Source organism: Hibiscus syriacus, unplaced genomic scaffold, assembly GCF_006381635.1.
Source record: "Hibiscus syriacus cultivar Baekdansim isolate YM2019G1 unplaced genomic scaffold, ASM638163v2 tig00112501_pilon, whole genome shotgun sequence".
Classification (NCBI taxonomy): domain Eukaryota; kingdom Viridiplantae; phylum Streptophyta; class Magnoliopsida; order Malvales; family Malvaceae; genus Hibiscus; species Hibiscus syriacus.
This window is the reverse complement of record NW_024063348.1, coordinates 805,655-822,590: the sequence shown is the minus strand read 5'-3', so window position 1 is coordinate 822,590 and position 16,936 is coordinate 805,655. Positions and strand designations below refer to the sequence as shown.

Here is a 16,936-nt window from a genome sequence, read left to right as displayed (position 1 = left end):
TTTAGGAATAATTACAATAATACCCCTATATTTATTATTTTTTTCAATTAAGTCACTGCTTTTATTGAATAACAATAATTTTTTTTATTATTTAGGGTGGGTCGGGTTTCTAATTCATATATTCGGGTCGGTGAAACTTTATTTTGGTCGGGTCGGGTCGGTTTTTTTAAGTGTGATATTCGGGTCGAGTTCGGGTTTAGGGTGAAAAATACCCGACCCGAAAATATATATATTTTACCTTATATATTTATGAATAATTATAATAATACCCCTCTATATAATTTTTTCAATTAAGACACTGTTTTATTGAAAAAAAATATTTTTATTTCGGGTCGGGTCGAATTTCTAATTCATATATTCGGGTCGGGTCGGGTCGGTTTTTTTAAGTGTGCTATTCGGTCGGGTTCAGGTTTAGGGTGAAAAATACCCGACCCGACTCGACCCAAAAAATATATAATTTTACCTTATATATTTAGGAATAATTACAATAATACCCCTCTTTATATATATTTTTCAATTAAGTCACTTTTTATTGAATAAAAATAATTTTTTTATTATTTCGGGTCGGGTTTCTAATTCATATATTCGGGTCAGGTCGGGTGAAACTTTATTTTGGTCGGGCGGGTCTCGAATGGAGGTTTCCTTGTTATCGGGTCGGGTCGGGTGGGACCAAAAACCCGACCCGACCAACCTATGGCCATCCCTAATTAGGATGATTTTAACTTATGATGTTTATTAGCATGATTTTTATAATTTATTAAAATGAAATCAATCAATAAAATTAAAATTTAATTTTTTTAAATTTTTTATAATATTTGCTACATGTAATTTATAAACAAACTAAAATTAAGCAAAAAAAAAAACAAGAAGGGCAATCCTGTCATTTTACATTACTGAAATCAAATTTATATGACAATGTCTGCGAACCAAATAGAATATGGAATTGAATTCCAATTCAACTTCCTGCCAACCAAACAGAATATGGAATTGGATCCAATTCCTGACAGATTTCAATTCATTCACAGATTCCAATTACCTCAGAAACATTCCACGATCCAAATGCCACTTTAAAGTTTTTCATCTGAATGTGTTGGGTAAAGAGATTATTTTCATTTTTCCATTAATTTAGATAAATATAGATATTTATTTAAACACACTTAATTATTTATATTAAACATTCATATTCACCTATTATAATACTTGAACATAATACCTCAAGAAATAATAATTTTTAATCACTAAACGTCGTTTAATTTTATTCATATTTTTTCTTGATTAATCTGTGATAATGCAAGGTAATACTGTTCAAAGATTATTCTTAATTATTTGACATTGATTGATCCTACCTCTGACATTGTCGATCGAACCTAGGACCTCATAACATGTAATCATGCTTATAAAATAAAATAAAATAATTTTAATCTTTAATTTTTAATTTTTTTAATTTAGTGTTAAATTTCTTGATCTATATGATTTTTGAAATTTAGATTTAATTTTTAATCTTTAATCGACGTGACATTATATATTCTAGTCACTTAATATTATTTCAAAATGATAAAAACAGACAAAATATCAAATTCATGGGGGGAAAACAATGTTAATACATTTGGACTAAAGATTGTTTTATCCTTTACATAAATATAGGGAATGGTGTCTAGGTTCAGTTTTGTTATAATTTCATTTCTATGAAGAAAAAAAAAAGTGTTTTTTCCTTCCTCGATCTCCGTGTTAAGAAAAATAATGGTAATAACGTGACGTTAATCTCGCCATTTTGCATGTGCTTGCCTTCCCATCACTCTTGCCTTCCTCCCAAACACCCAACACTCATCAGGCTCCCTCCCTTTCACTTTATTGTCGCCTTTCTTTCTCTTCCATTGATTTTCCGTTGCAGAAAGTCAAGCAAACAGAACCTTTTCTCCCCCGAAAACTCCTCTCATCACCGTTACCGACATCCTCATCTCACAGACCAATCAAATCGTTCCACTTCAGCAGGCGCCAAATGAGATCCTCTGCCTCCACTGCCATTTCCACTACAACCAATGCCGTGAACCCCCTTATAACCTTCGATCTCAATAGGTACTCTCTTCTCGCCGCGTGTCCGTTCTATTTCTCTCTCTCTCTCTCTCTCTGATCCATCAACGCGACGATCAGATCTTTTTTCCCCTTCTTTTTTTTAATCATTTTTTGACTGTTTTGACTTCGATTTGGACTTGATAATGTGAAATATGATTTAAAGTATTTGTGTTGAAAATATGAGAACGTGTTGTTTTCTAGTGTAAATCGACAATTTGATGCTGATTGCAGGTAAATTCTACCTCCATTTTGATTGAATTTTCATTTTTTATCCATTATTTGATTTTATTTAGGTGAATTTTTCATGATCAAGAATTTATTGGCGTCTATCAGTGTTTAGTTTAGTAATTGAACGATGCGGTGGTGTTTGCCAGTTATTTAAGTTGGCTTTTACTAAGAACGTTGATGAAATTCGTGATCTTTATTGAGTTTTTTTTTATGGAAATTAGTTTGCTTTTGGAGCAAATGAAACTGGAATTGAGTGGGTAATGGAAGGTAGAGTATGTTGTTTTCTAGTGAAAATATGAAAGTATGTAATGTCTGAAATCTGTCGATTGAAGGTAAACTTAAGTTGTACTTGGATTACATTACTTGATTTCGCCTTCCGTTTGTTGTTTCTGCTTATTTCTTGCTCTAGATTTTATTTTGCAATTAGTTTTCTTGCTTTTGAAATTGGTTATCTTAGGTTAATATTGCTAGTGATTTTAAGTTTTAAGATAGCTTTAGTTTATTAGAATGTTGTGGTAATCTTTGATTGTTAGGTTGAAGGCAACAAATTTAAGTTAATTTTTGCATAGAATATTGTGGATTTGAGATATTTTCATGGAATCTGCTGTTAGTATGAAGGTTTCTTTGAACTTTTCGTGATTATATAGATTTTATTATTGACAGGGATGCGTATGGATTTGCTGTGAGACCTCAACATGTTCAAAGATACAGAGAATATGCTAATATTTACAAGGTATCTGGTTTCTACCTCTGCTTTTAATCTAAGCTCGTCACCTTCTTTCAGCTGCTGAAGAAAAACCAAACAGAACAGGATAAGTAAATGCTAACTCATATACCATGCTGAACATTGACAATGTATCAGAGTTATTCTCTGAATCTATAGAATAACTTCAGCAAATAAATTAATATTTTTAATAATATAATTTCTGTTGATATTTAAAATTAGCATCTTTCCCCTAATCCTTTTTCCTGCCCAGTACGGTCCCTGAATAATATGAAGCTATGATTCAGAAATTCAATACTTTCTTTGACTAATTCTTGGGCGACTGAATGTAGACCAAACGAAATAATTTCAGCTAAGATGAATAACAGGTTTATATGTATCTAAACCCGTGATTTTAGGAAGAAGAAGAGGAAAGATCAGATAGGTGGAGTGATTTTCTGGATCGCCAAGCAGAGTCCGCTCAATTCCCTTGTGAAGGGATACCTTCAAAGGAAGGCAAGGAAGTCTCACATGCTGAAGCTGCAGAGGACGGGAACAATGAAATGCAGAAGGGAGCTGAAGGAGACGATTTATATGAAAAGAAGTCTGGTTCTGATAGTATATCTGAGAATAATACAGAAAAAGAGAAGGTACGGTCTGAACCAGAGAAAGAGTTCACTTAATCCAGATATGGACTGAAATCAGACCATCCCTCCGAGCAATTGACGATTTAATGAGTATTCGCGTGAAGAAGAAAGACAGTTCATCTAAAGATGAGCGAGAAACTGATCGAGGGAAGCCGTTAGCTCCTACTGAAGATGCTAGATTCCTAAAGGGAGCATCAGAGGAGGATTCTGAGGATGAATTTTATGATGCAGAGAGATCTGACTCTATTCAGGATTCCCCTACAAGTGACAGCGGGAGTACCACTATAAGTGCTGCTGCAGTGGATGCAGCATCTATAGAATCTTTGTTTCCTTGGAAAGAAGAGTTGGAAGTTCTTGTTCGTGGTGGAGTACCAATGGCTCTTAGGGGAGAGGTATTTTATTTGATGTACTTTCATTTTCTCTTGATCTTCCATACTGCCTATTTTCTTCATGAACTTGGTCATTACAGCTTTGGCAAACCTTTGTTGGTGTGAGGACACTTCGACAGAATTATTATCAGGATCTGCTTGCTAATGAAATAACTTCGGCAACAACACTGAACAACAGAGCTTCTCGTCAGTTGTAAGGTTCAGCCATAGAGTCAATATGTGGACCTGAGAAATGGAAGGGCAAATTGAGAAGGTTGTTCCATGTGCAGTTCTCTGAATTCTGTTTCTTCAGCAGCTGATGTTACCATTTTTTTGGTGTTACTGTTATTAGTTTGCGTTTCATAACTGATTAATGGTTCTAAAAGCAGGATTTGCCCAGGACATTCCCAGGTCACCCTGCTCTAGATGATGATGGTAGAAATGCTTTGAGACGATTGCTTACAGCCTATGCTCGACATAACCCCTCTGTTGGGTACTGTCAGGTATTAGGTTCAGAAATATGTTTCCCATGTCTGTGTTTGGAGAGTTTTAGCTTTAATAGGGATAAGGGTTTTTTTTCTCATGCAGGCCATGAATTTCTTTGCTGCCTTGTTACTCCTCTTGATGCCTGAAGAAAATGCCTTCTGGTAGGTTATGAGACTCAATTGAGAAATTCCTTGCAAATCCCATATTCCTTGTTCTATCCATGAAAATTTATTTTAAAAAGGGTTTCAGATTGAGACATATTTTGTTGCTGGAACATAATCAGTCTCTGTTTGCACATGATTTGCATGTTCCGTATCTTGTTTATTGGTGGAATTCACTATGTTTAATGGGTAGCATGGCCGTTAATAATAAGTGCATTACTTTATATCCTTTTAAAGTGGTGGTATACATTCCAGGACTTTGGTGGGCATTATTGATGACTATTTTGATGGCTATTACTCGGAGGAAATGATTGAGTCTCAGGTAATATTTTGCATAACTCTTTTCCCTTGTCAGTCGATTTCTACTATCTGTTTTCTCCTAATTGAGAGAGTTAAAGCAGTTGATGGTTATTATTAGTCATTATCCTGGTAACTTGTGGCTTTTGTTAGGTTGACCAACTTGTTTTTGAGGAGTTGATGCGTGAAAGATTTCCCAAACTGGGGTTTGTTTTCTTTTCAATATCTGTTCCTTTTGTGCTTGAATTTTTCCACGTGTCTTACCATTGCATTTTTTGGCCGGGCAGTTTATGATAGACATTTTTTGTTCATTGCAGTCAATCATCTAGATTATCTGGAGTGCATGTGGCATGGGTTACTGGACCTTGGTTCCTTTCCATTTCATGAACATGCTTCCCTGGGAAAGTGGTCAGGTTCTATGCTGTGTCTTGTAGCAATATTTTACTAGTTACACAATTTATCACACTATTTTAGAAGTTCCTTTTTTGGTTGTCGCCTTTGTTGCTAGTTTACTGATGCTGCACTCTCTTTTAGTAATTGCAATAACCCGTCCTTAAGTTTCCTGATGGGTTTCTCCTCATTACAGTGCTTCGAGTCTGGGATGTGCTCCTGTTTGAAGGAAATCGTGTCATGCTTTTTAGGACAGCACTTGCTGTAATGGAGTTATGGTATGGGACATGAATGTTCTGAAATTTATGATATTATCAGGAAAATTGAGGCTTGGAAATAATTACAATGGGTTGCTTTAATCTGCTAAATGTAACTAAATTTTCTTACAGGCCCTGCACTAGTTACAACTAAGGATGCGGGAGATGCAGTTACTTTACTGCAATCATTGGCTGGCTCAACATTTGATAGCAGTCAACTTGTTTTGACAGCTTGTATGGGTTACCAAAATGTCAATGAAAAAAGATTACAGGAGTTGAGAGAGAGGCATCGGTCAGCTGTAATAACTTCAGTTGAGGAAAGATCAAAAGGGCTTCAAGCTTGGAAAGATTTCCAGGGCCTGGCATCTAAGCTATATAATTTTAATCATGACCCTAAATCAATGCTTATGGAAACAAATAGGACAGGACAACTGGTTGATTTACAAACAAATGTGGATCTCTCTAGTTCAGAGTCTGGATCCATGAATGAGGACAAGTTCTTAGTATCTAACTGGAATGCTGAGTTGGATGCTATACCTGATTTACAAGAGCAGGTATCATTTACATTTCCCTTTTCGTGAATACAAGATTTCATGTTTTTAGTGTGGCATTTTGTCTGTGAGTGGATGATCTCGATTCCACAGCCAGTAGAATAGACCCATTTTGCATGACCACTTGTTTGGATATTGAATTTGAATAATTTGATGCACTCTCTGATCTTTAGGAATTTTTCTAGTTCCATACACGCTTGACCCTACCATGGATACTGTTGTACAGAATTTAACAGAAGATATTTCCTTAAAGGTGATTCAGAGGATTCATGGTGACCCAGTCACAGTTGCTTGGATCTATGCTTAATTAGTTGAATAATTCTTGTCAACAATGATATATGCATATGTTAGATTATGTCATGGTCTTTTTTCCTACTATCAAGTTTTTGAGCCATATGAAACCTATTTGATATGCTGTCAAGGATGATCACATTGATCCTGAAGTTCATATCAGAACTTTTATTTTGCCATGTTTTATAAACTCTAAATAAAAATGAAATCTATTTATTTTTCCGTGTTGATTTTTGTGTTGATTTCATATGCATTAAACAACCTACCTTGGTTAACATAAGCCTCAATAAATTTGGATCCCCCTAAAATTTTCAAATTCTTATATATTTAGATATTTTCTTTGTATTTTCTATTGAAATTATGTTTTCGCCCCCCTAAAATTTTAAAAGTTCTCCCCTACTTAAAATTTTGTAAGACCCTCTCCAATATAAAATTTTGCGTCCGTCCCTGTTTATAGGCCTAGCAAGTTGAAGAAATTAGGAATACCCAAATGTATTCTTCGATTGTCTTGTGTTCATGCATGGGATTTTTTGTTAGCTTGTTTTATGTTGTTCCAATAGTCTTAATTTCTTATTAAAATCATGTGCAGGTTTATGGTTAAAGGTTGAGTTATGCAAGTTGCTGGAAGAGAAAGATCAGCTGTCCTCAGGTCAAATTTTGATGGTTTTCAAGTTTTGCAACCCTCGGCTTGCCATAGACTGTTTAAAAGAGGCAGTGCAATTTAATTTGTTGGTTGTATATTTTTATTCTCACTTGCTCTTTACCTATATTATTATACATGAACATATCTTAGCTACATTACCATGGTGTACAGATTGGATATTTAACTATGCTATCTTTTTTATGCTGGAATTCTTGGCTTATTTGTTATAAAATAATTGTGTTTTCCCTTTCTGCCAAAATAAGCCTTTTTGGAAGTGACACTGACGATCTCACTTCTTCCTCGTTTGTTTCAGATCTGAGGAGCTAGAGACGGCTTTGATGGAGATGGTTAAACAGGATAACCGACGTCAATTAAGTGCTAGGGTAAACTGGAAAAATTTATTAGTGGCAATCATTTTGACATGTACATATTGTCTTTCCAATTTTTTTCCATTTCTCTTTGCCAATTTTTACAGTAGGTTTTCCAACTTTGTTAGGACCATTATTGAACTACAGTCATCTTTATACTTGTTTGCTTGCTTTTTTACCTAGCACTTTGTGCTCCTTAATTGAGTTGTATGCCGGGATTCTCAATGTATGTTCTATCTCTAGCCGATACAGAGCATACAAATTGATTGATGTTTCTATCGTACTACCAGAACTTGCAAAAAACCCTAGTTTCTGGTTGTCATGCTTCTTGCCTGATTCATTGATATACGCTATACAGCTTGCTAGCAATCTATATGCTTGATGTTGGATGTTCCCTAACTTGAAAGTTGCTAGGCTTTTTCGTCAGAGAAATATATTGCATGCTAAGCATCCACATCTTATTTTTAGGTGGAACAATTAGAGCAAGAAGTTGCTGAGCTTCGTAATGCACTTTCTGAGAAGCAAGAACAAGAAAACGCAATGCTTCAGGTTTGATTGGTTTTCCTCGTGTTCAATTAGAGGAAATTTGTCTTCTCTTGTATACATGTTTTGATGATTATGAGATTCATTACACATATTTTAGGTCCTAATGCGAGTGGAGCAAGAACAAAGGGTAACTGAAGATGCTCGCAGATTTGCTGAACAAGACGCTGCTGCCCAAAGATATACTGCTCAAGTGCTTCAGGTACTAAAATAAAATTGTTACAATTGAGGGACCAAATGAGATATTAACCAATAATTTAATGTGACATGTCATCCCCTCAACATCAGCTAATGGAAAGGTGCCCATCTTATAACAAAATCAAAACTTTAATGTTTATTTTTTGTAATTTTTAAAAGTTGTGACAAAACAATCATTTCAGCATAGTTTAATTACCATTTGCATACCTTGCAATAACGTGCTCTTTTCCATTTCTAGGACAAGTCCCTCCCCCAAAAAAGAGAAAGAAAGCAATGCTAGTACTGAATATACGTTTATTTGGTTTCATCATCATTTGTTTAATGCAGGAAAAGTATGAAGAGGCTGTTGCTTCACTTGCTGAAATGGAGAAAAAGTTGTAATGGCAGAATCAATGTTGGAGGCTACCTTACAGTACCAGTCTGGTCAAAGTAAAGTCCAACCTTCTCCACGGTGCGTAATTAACCTTTCTCCAATTTCAATTTTTTTATGCTTGCGAATTTTTAATCGGCTGTGTATATGTGTCTGGAGCCAGAGATTTGGTGATGACAACATTATACTGTTTTTCTGTGATGTTACTCTTTCTATTTCTTGCAACGACATTACTCATCATGCTTGTGGATAGGTTTCTCCCTTCTAATAATTATAAAATAACAGATCACCACATCTGAATTCACCAGCACGCAGCAACCAAGAGCCCCAACAAGAATTCCTGCCCGGAAGATTAGTTTACTTTCCCGACCATTTGGACTTGGCTGGCGTGACAGAAACAAGGTTTGTTTTCTCAGTTTTACTGATAAGCTGACTGTGGTTTGTTTGATTGAAATGCTGGGATGACTCAACAATTGGCATAACAAAGTAACGAATCAAGAAAGATATATACATTTCCTTATCGTAACAATATCCAACAAAACAGGGACAGCCAGGTAATGCTGATGCACCGAACAACGGGAAGCCCTCAAACGTGGATCAGAATACTGAAATCCAACAGAAAGACACAATCGATAAGGAAACAAACGGCAAGGAAACAAATGACGAGGAAACAGATAGAATCGAAGTTCAAGATAAGGCGTGAGAGAAGTGCTGGTATGTCTTGTTTAAATACCTGCATACATCGCCGAATCCTTCATTTGATGTCTGCAATTCATCCATTAAGTAGCCATGGTAAATAAAATATTGAAATTTAGCATCAGCAATGCAGTAGAATCAATAAGTTTGCCCTTTGTATTTTTTATCGGAAAACCAAAATAATACTCGTAGCCATTATTTTTCATTTGTAACCAATAATGCTTGTCCGTAGAAGTAGAGGAAATGCAATACCAAGAGACAAGAATAGAAAATCAACTGTAAGTATATGTATGGTTTTCCCCCTTTTTCTTTCTTTCAATTTCTAGTTAATATTTCATTTTTATATTTTGGGTCACTTTAGTATTGGTCGAATATGTTCCTCAATTTTGCTTTCGTTATTATTAAATTATTGTTATATTAAAACTCAATTGTGGAATAAAACTTAAATAGATTTAAAATAAATAAATAAATAAATAAATGCAACATTTTTTTTTATTTTTTATTTTTTGCAAAGCAACTATTTGATGACGATTTGGAGCTACCCAATATCCAATATGTTACTTCTTATATTGTTATTACACTCAAATAGTTCTTTGACATCTAATGTGTATAAATGAGTATTCAGTTTTTAATTTATATTTAAATAAAATTTGGCATAAATAAAACTAAATTTTATTTAAAATAAGAGTATATTTAAAAGCAAATCAAATAAGAGTATTTTGAATATAATGAAATGTAGATCCTTAAAGAATAAAATAATTTCGACATTTATTTAAAATATGTTAGGCAAATATTATTTCACACAGCAATGAATGTGATAATTTTTTTGATAAGTTCCAAGAAAAAAAATCAACTTATAAGTTTATTGAGTATCATATCAAAATAGATAGTGGAGGACTAAAATGAAGGGAAATAAATGTTGTTGAGGGTTCAGTGGATTGCAATAAAAAGATAAAACCTCGAATGATTAGTTGGAGGTTCTTTTTATAATTAAACCAAAATGAATAAAACCTTTTGTTACTTGCTATTTCGCCCCTCATCAACATGGGAACGGCAGTTTGTATATCAAAAGACGTTTTGCATACAAAAGCTCAATTGTACATCAAGAACAATTTTTTGGAGAAAATGAGATGCCGAAAGGGTTTCAACCAAAAACAAAAAAAAATGGAGGAAACTCCTGTTACATTAGACAAGGTGAGGACGGTAATCGGACGGGCTATCAGGATTTGCAAAATTCCACGCTTGGCAGCGAATTCCAGGCCGAAGAATCATAAATCTCAAACATACGAGAACCTGTTGTTTCTTAATATCGATCATCAGCTGCCAATGAATTCAATTTTTCTCATAATAGTAAATGGTTGATTCCGCTTTACCTGAATTATTTCTCGTCTCATTCTTGGAGTGGAAGAACTGGTCCGAGATCCTTGAACTGAATGAGTTCTGGGATCATTCTTTGCGACGCAATATAGGTGAGGGCAGTGACTACATTGGCTATTAGTGGCCGCATATTTGGCTGTTCTTGAACACATTGCAGCCACAGCTAGAGCAGGGTACAAACCCCTCTCCGGATATTGTCCCTGAAGTAATGGATCGACCATTTGGGCAAATTTTCTCCGATTTTTAAACAATGGACGGGCCTGTTAAAAACAAGCCTCTTAAATAAATAAAAAATAATAATAACGATTTATGCAATTACATAATATATGGGGGGGGGGGGACTAAAAGACTGGCAACATTTTATCACGCTTCTTTCCAGTTTTACTTTCTTCATCGGAAGGATTCAGATCAAATAATTCTCTCCAATTTTACACCCTAAAAATTAAATTTTCTTTAATTAATTATTTATTTTACTGATTGTATCTACTTGAAATTTTATTTGTGCTCATCTTAAAATTCAAGTTTTTTTCAATTAATTATCTATTTTACTGATGATGTCTATTCTAAAATTTTATTTGTGTTTATCATATTCAAAAAATTTATTTTATTAAATATATATATGTAACACTAAAAAATACTTGTGAATCCGTCAATGACTCTATGAAAGTTTTCTTCTTTATGCAATTGTGCCCTTTGGGTTTTGTTAATTTTTGAAAATTAAGAAATATGTAAATCTGTTCATAAGCGGTCTAGATTTAGCAAATAAAGAATTTAGGGTAAACTATTTCGTGTTATTTCTACATAAAAGTTTACAAAATATTCAATTATAGAAACCATAACATTATGATTCAAACATTCAGATTGTAAAAGTATTTATGAGTTATACAGAATTAATTACTCTATTTTTTTCATAATTTTCTCTCAGATGCATGTTTTTTTTTAAATAGGGTACTTTGTATTAATAACGACACAAAGTACACCACCTCAAGGACCTCGTTAAAAAAACTTCCCTAACCTTAAGTAGAGGAAAAAGAGTGTAACTTGAGGTGGTTAGAATGAAAGCCAGAAAATTACATACACCAAGTAGCCATAAACAAGAAAAACAATACTCTCCCGCTCACAGCTCATACCATTTCGTTCCTAACCACTTAGGATGAAATAGAACAGAAAAACAGCAGCTATAAGACTAAACCATCACCGCAGCAGAATTTAGAACCCACCCAGCAACAGAGAACTGATTCGGCAACCCTGAAACAGGAAATAATGAAACAAGCATAGCACCAGCCAACAAAGGATGACACGGTTCTTAACTCTCAGGCATCACCCAGGTGATCAAACAACAACGAACAACCCTGAACTCAAAGTTAAACATAGACAGCAAAGAACGAAAAAACAATCCATTCACATCACGCCAGCATACTATGGTCTCAAAATCCTCATTCGAAACACAATTCCGAAAACAGAAACAACGAAACAGCACCTATGATTCATGTCCTTATACGCTGGAAGCAAAGACCAACAGCAAACCAAGAAATCGACAACCAAAAGCATCCAGCGGAATCACAACCAACCAACCGCAGACTATACAAACCAAGCTAATATTAAGACAACACCAGCTCCATTGACTAACGTCAATTAACCACCTCCACAGAAAATAATAGATTCCGGACTTCGAACAAAATCTTGAGCATAAGGGATCATTTCCGGCCATAAGAAATTTGCCCAAATCGCCACCTGAATCAAAGCAACATTAAAAATCTGATCCACCGAGTAAGAACACCCATTAAATCTAGCTTTGTTCCTGCACACCTATATTTTCCAGATCAGGCCAAAGAAACCAAGGTACCATAAATCCCGGACATGCCTCCTTATATTCTGCGAGAACCAGACCTCGAATAACTCCTTAACATTCAAAGGAAAAATAATGTTCAATCTCCACAAGCTGCACCATCGCTGCCATGCTTGCCAAACAACGTTGCAATGACACAACACTTGATTAATTGTTTCCAAATCGCTATTACAAAATGAACAAAGAGGCATAACATTACCGAATACTCCACGTTTTGCCAGCTCAACGATAATCGGCAACCTACGATGCATAGCTTTCCAAACAAAAATAGAAACTTTAGGGGGACAAATTTCAGCCAAACCTTTTTCCAAATTGGATATTCCACCTTACCAACACAAGCCAGCTTAGAACATAACACTTTTGAATAATAACGCCCATCCTTAGAACCTGACCAAAATAGTCTATCATGCGCTGAGACTGCACTAGCAGCCCTATTCAAGACCAGCATAAAATCAATCCAGAGAGATTTTTCCCAATCAAAAAGAGCTTTCCTCAATACAATTCTCCATTCCCAAACTCCGTTAGCCCAAAAACCAAAATCGCATATCTTCCCAGTTTTCAAAGAGGCTAACCCAAAAATTATGGGAAAGGAAACTTTGAGAGAAACCACCTCAGTCCAGAAATCAGACCAGAAATCAATTTTAGAACCGTCGCCCATGACACACCTCTATTCAGATAGAAAAGCCACCTCATTGGAACCTACCAGATTGACAATTTTGCGCCACACTCAAGAAGCATTTCGCTCATTCACAGCTTTGGGAATAAGCGAATCCTGATCATAATTATACTTTGCAACCACAAACTTTTTCCATAAGCTGTTGTTATCCTCGCTAAAATGCCAAATCCATTTGTTAAGCAAGGCACAGTTTCTACTTTTAACATCAAAAATGCCCAACTCACCATGAGATTTTGGTCTACAAATATTTTTTTCACTTAATCCAATGAATACCTCTAGCTGACTTAGGATTCCAAAGAAAGTTAGCTACACATTTATTTAACCAATCGGCTATTCCAGAAGGAATAGCCGAAAAATAGACATAAAGTAAACAGGTAAATTAGCCAAAACAGACTTAATCAACGTAAGTCTACCCCAAACGAAAGCAGTTTACCTTTCCAAGTATCTAAATGAGAATTGACTTTGTCCACAATAGGTTTCCAAAAAGACTTGGAATTCCTTTTAAAACCAAGAGGAAGACCCAAATAGGTCGAAGGAAGACCTGCCCAACCACAAGAAATAGCATCTGCCCACCTTCTTACTCTTTCTTCTTCCACATTAATCCAAAAAATCTTCGTCTTGTTTAGATTAAGCTTCAAACCAGCCGCCACTTCGAAAATTTTAAGAACGCGATAGAAATTTTTTAACTGACGTTCATCACCTTCCGAAAAGATGAGTAGGTCATCCGCAAATTGAATATGTGATAAGACAATGCTTCCAGACCCAACTCGAATTCCTTCACATAGATCAAGCTCCATCGCTTTCTTAAGCATGCTACTAAGAGCCTCACCAACAATATTGAATAAAAACGGCGACAACGGACAACCTTGCCTAAGACCCCTCTTAATAGAGAAATTATTAGAGGGACACCCATTTACAAGCACGACAATCAAGGGGGTCGAAATACACAAATGAACTCATTTTCTCCATCTTCTGCCAAAACCCATTTTCTTCAAGATAAAATTCAAAAATTGCCAATCTACTAAGTCATAAGCTTTACTAAAGTCCGCCTTGAATAAGATCGCTTCTTTTTTGTTTTTAAATAGCTCATCAATTACTTCATTCGCAATCAGAATACAATCGACCATCTGTTTACCAACCATAAAAGCAAACTGGTTTTCCCTAATCACTTCATTCATACAATTTGACAACCTCTTTGCCAACACGCGAGACATAATTTTATACATGTTGCCCACCAAGGAAATAGGTGTAAAATCTTCAGGTGACATTGCATCAACTTTCTTCGGGATTAGCGCAATAAAGGATTTATTAAATGAAGGGTCAACAACCCTACCCGAATAAAAATCAGCCATAAATCTCATCACGTCTTCTTTAATTATCATACAGAATTTCTTAAAAAAATCCAAACTGAACCCATCCGGACCCGGAGCTCTTGACCCATCGGATGATTTAATTGAAAGCCACACCTCCTATTCAGAAAAAGGACTTTCGATAATCCTTCTGGACGCAACATTTAATCTCTTCAAAGGAATATCAAATTTCTTAATTGGGAGAGTACTCACTGCATTAAAACCTCTACGAAAGTATTGAACAAAAGCTTGTTGAATCCCTAATTGATTTTTGAAAACCGAATTATCCACCTTCAATTTCGAAATATGATTAATTCTACCTCTTGATGCTGCTGTTATATGGAAAAACTTTGTATTTTTGTCACCTTCCTTGAACCACTTGAGTTTTGATTTCTGCAACCACTCACGTTCTTCCCTCCTTGATACAGCCCACAATCTAGCCTTTGAAGACACGAGTTCAGCTTGGGCTAAGTTATCTGTAGGATTTGATATACAAATTTTCTCTAAAGAATCAATTTTACTTCTAAGCGCTTCTACTAAATCTGAAATATTATTACAAACAGCTCCTTCCCACTCCTTAGATGCATGCTTAACCAACAAAAAAGTTTGGAACATGCTTTTACCCTTGTTAGCCATACAAACACCTATAATTTTATCCGATAGACAAGGATCATCAACCCAATGATTAAACCATTTGAAAGGCCTGTAAAATTTCTTTATTTTCCTGTCTTTAAGTAAAACAGGATTATGACCCGATAGACTTCTGGGAAGAGCGAATTGCATCAAATGCGGAAACTCACAAGTAATTTCTGTTGAAATAAGGATTCTATCTAGCCTGCTTGCATCAACATTAGTAACTCCCCTAAACCACGTAAACACACTACCCGAAATAAGGACTTCTATCAAACTCCATCCAGAAATGAAATTTTCGAAAATGCTCGACGCAGCAGAATGATACTGACTCCCTAATCTTTTAGATTCAGTTATAACTGTGTTGAAATCACCCCCCACAATAACGGGTGAATTTAGACTTACTATAACGTCATTTAATTGCTCGAAAAACTCCACCCTTTCCCCCTGAACGTTCGGACCATAGACGTTGATGATACCGATCTCCAAATTATTCTGAACTAATAATCCTTTTAAAGCCACAATTCTCTTCAGGACGATTTGCCTTCCTAAAGTAAACGCACTATAATCCCACAACGACACAAGCCCCCCTGACGCTCCTTCAGCAGATGCAAAAACAAGATGCATGTTGTACCTCCCTATAAGCTTTCTTACTACAGACACCGGCGCATCCGCAAGTTAAGTTTCCTGCAGCATGACTATGCTCGCTTTATTCGAATCAATAACTCGACTAATATCTCTTAATTTAATACTTCTCCCCAATCCTCTAACATTCCAAGTTAGAATAGAAAAACCCATTTCCATAAAGAAATAAACATACAAAACAAACACCATCTGTGAAAAAACTTCACAACTTACCCAAAATGCTCAATCAACACCAATATCTCAATAATCTCTTGTTTCAAAGCTGAAAATTCCACCCCAGAGCCTCACCAACTGCTAAAGAAGCTTCGGCTTCACTTACAGACCCCGAAAAATGAACGAACATATCTCCACCCTGACTGCCCGATCCAATCATCAAGCTACTTGGTTTATGCAGCTTTACCCGACGTTTGACACACGACTTCTTCTTTTTAGATTGCTTGTCTTTCTTCGAAGCTTTACCAGAAGACCGACTAGCCCCCTTATTAGTGAGAGTCGAAACCTTCTCAATTAAATTAGATAGATTATGCTTAACCATCGGAGAATTAACTAACCCAACAACACGTGTTTCTGTAACACCCCCAACTCGTACCCGACCCGGATCCGAGTCTGAGGTGTCACATTGACTTTTCAAACTTTGACTCTTGACAAAATTCAAAGAAAATTTAAAACTTTCATTAAAATAAAAGCAGTTTATTTACATAAATCGACCAAAATAACCAAAATCGATCAGAATATATTTAACTCAATCACTTAGTACATGCCAACTATATTCAACATAACCAAACACATTTAAATTAGAGAAAATAACCTCAGTGACCGAAAAAGCCTTATAATATACGATTTTGACCAAATTTTTTTCGATTTGCCAAAATGACCAACAAAATCGCAATGTGATCTCTAAATCGCAACGCGATCTCCAGTATCGCAAATCAGTTTCCATATTCGCAACGCGATTTTGACTATCCCATTGCGATTTTCCAAATTCGCGTTGCGATTTTAGAAAATCGCAATGCGAATATATAAATCGCAACGCGATAATACAAAATCGCAACGTGATTCTGACTATCACAACGCGATTCTGACTATCGCAACACTGAATTTCAAATTCGCAACAGGTTTTAGTTTCGCAACACAAATGTT

At 35.5% G+C, this 16,936-nt stretch overlaps 2 protein-coding genes and 1 pseudogene across 2 annotated transcripts; 1 reads left to right on the top strand and 2 right to left on the bottom strand.

Moving 5' to 3' along the window:
* The first annotated feature begins 1,935 nt into the window (after positions 1-1,935).
* On the top strand, positions 1,936-9,577 carry LOC120180775 (annotated as a pseudogene).
* Positions 9,578-13,223: 3,646 nt separating this feature from the next.
* LOC120180759 lies at positions 13,224-13,969 on the bottom strand. Its single transcript, XM_039186043.1, has 2 exons — positions 13,586-13,969; positions 13,224-13,478 (listed from the first exon to the last, which is right to left on the bottom strand). Exons 1-2 carry the CDS (start codon positions 13,967-13,969, stop codon positions 13,224-13,226), a joined length of 639 nt encoding a protein of 212 aa, XP_039041974.1.
* A 672-nt stretch (positions 13,970-14,641) lies between these two features.
* Positions 14,642-15,778, bottom strand: LOC120180758. Its single transcript, XM_039186042.1, has one exon. The coding sequence runs from the start codon at positions 15,776-15,778 to the stop codon at positions 14,642-14,644; it is 1,137 nt and encodes a 378-aa protein (XP_039041973.1).
* Between the last annotated feature and the right edge of the window lie 1,158 nt (positions 15,779-16,936).

Excerpts from the sequence above, each read along its gene's own strand:
- LOC120180759 (XM_039186043.1), bottom strand. The coding sequence starts at position 13,969 with ATGGAGCTTGATCTATGTGAAGGAATTCGAGTTGGGTCTGGAAGCATT. Across the intron at positions 13,479-13,585 it reads GTAAACTGCTTTCGTTTGGG|CTAACTTTCTTTGGAATCCT; the intron begins GTAGACTTACGT and ends ATAAATGTGTAG.
- LOC120180758 (XM_039186042.1), bottom strand. The coding sequence starts at position 15,778 with ATGCATCTTGTTTTTGCATCTGCTGAAGGAGCGTCAGGGGGGCTTGTG.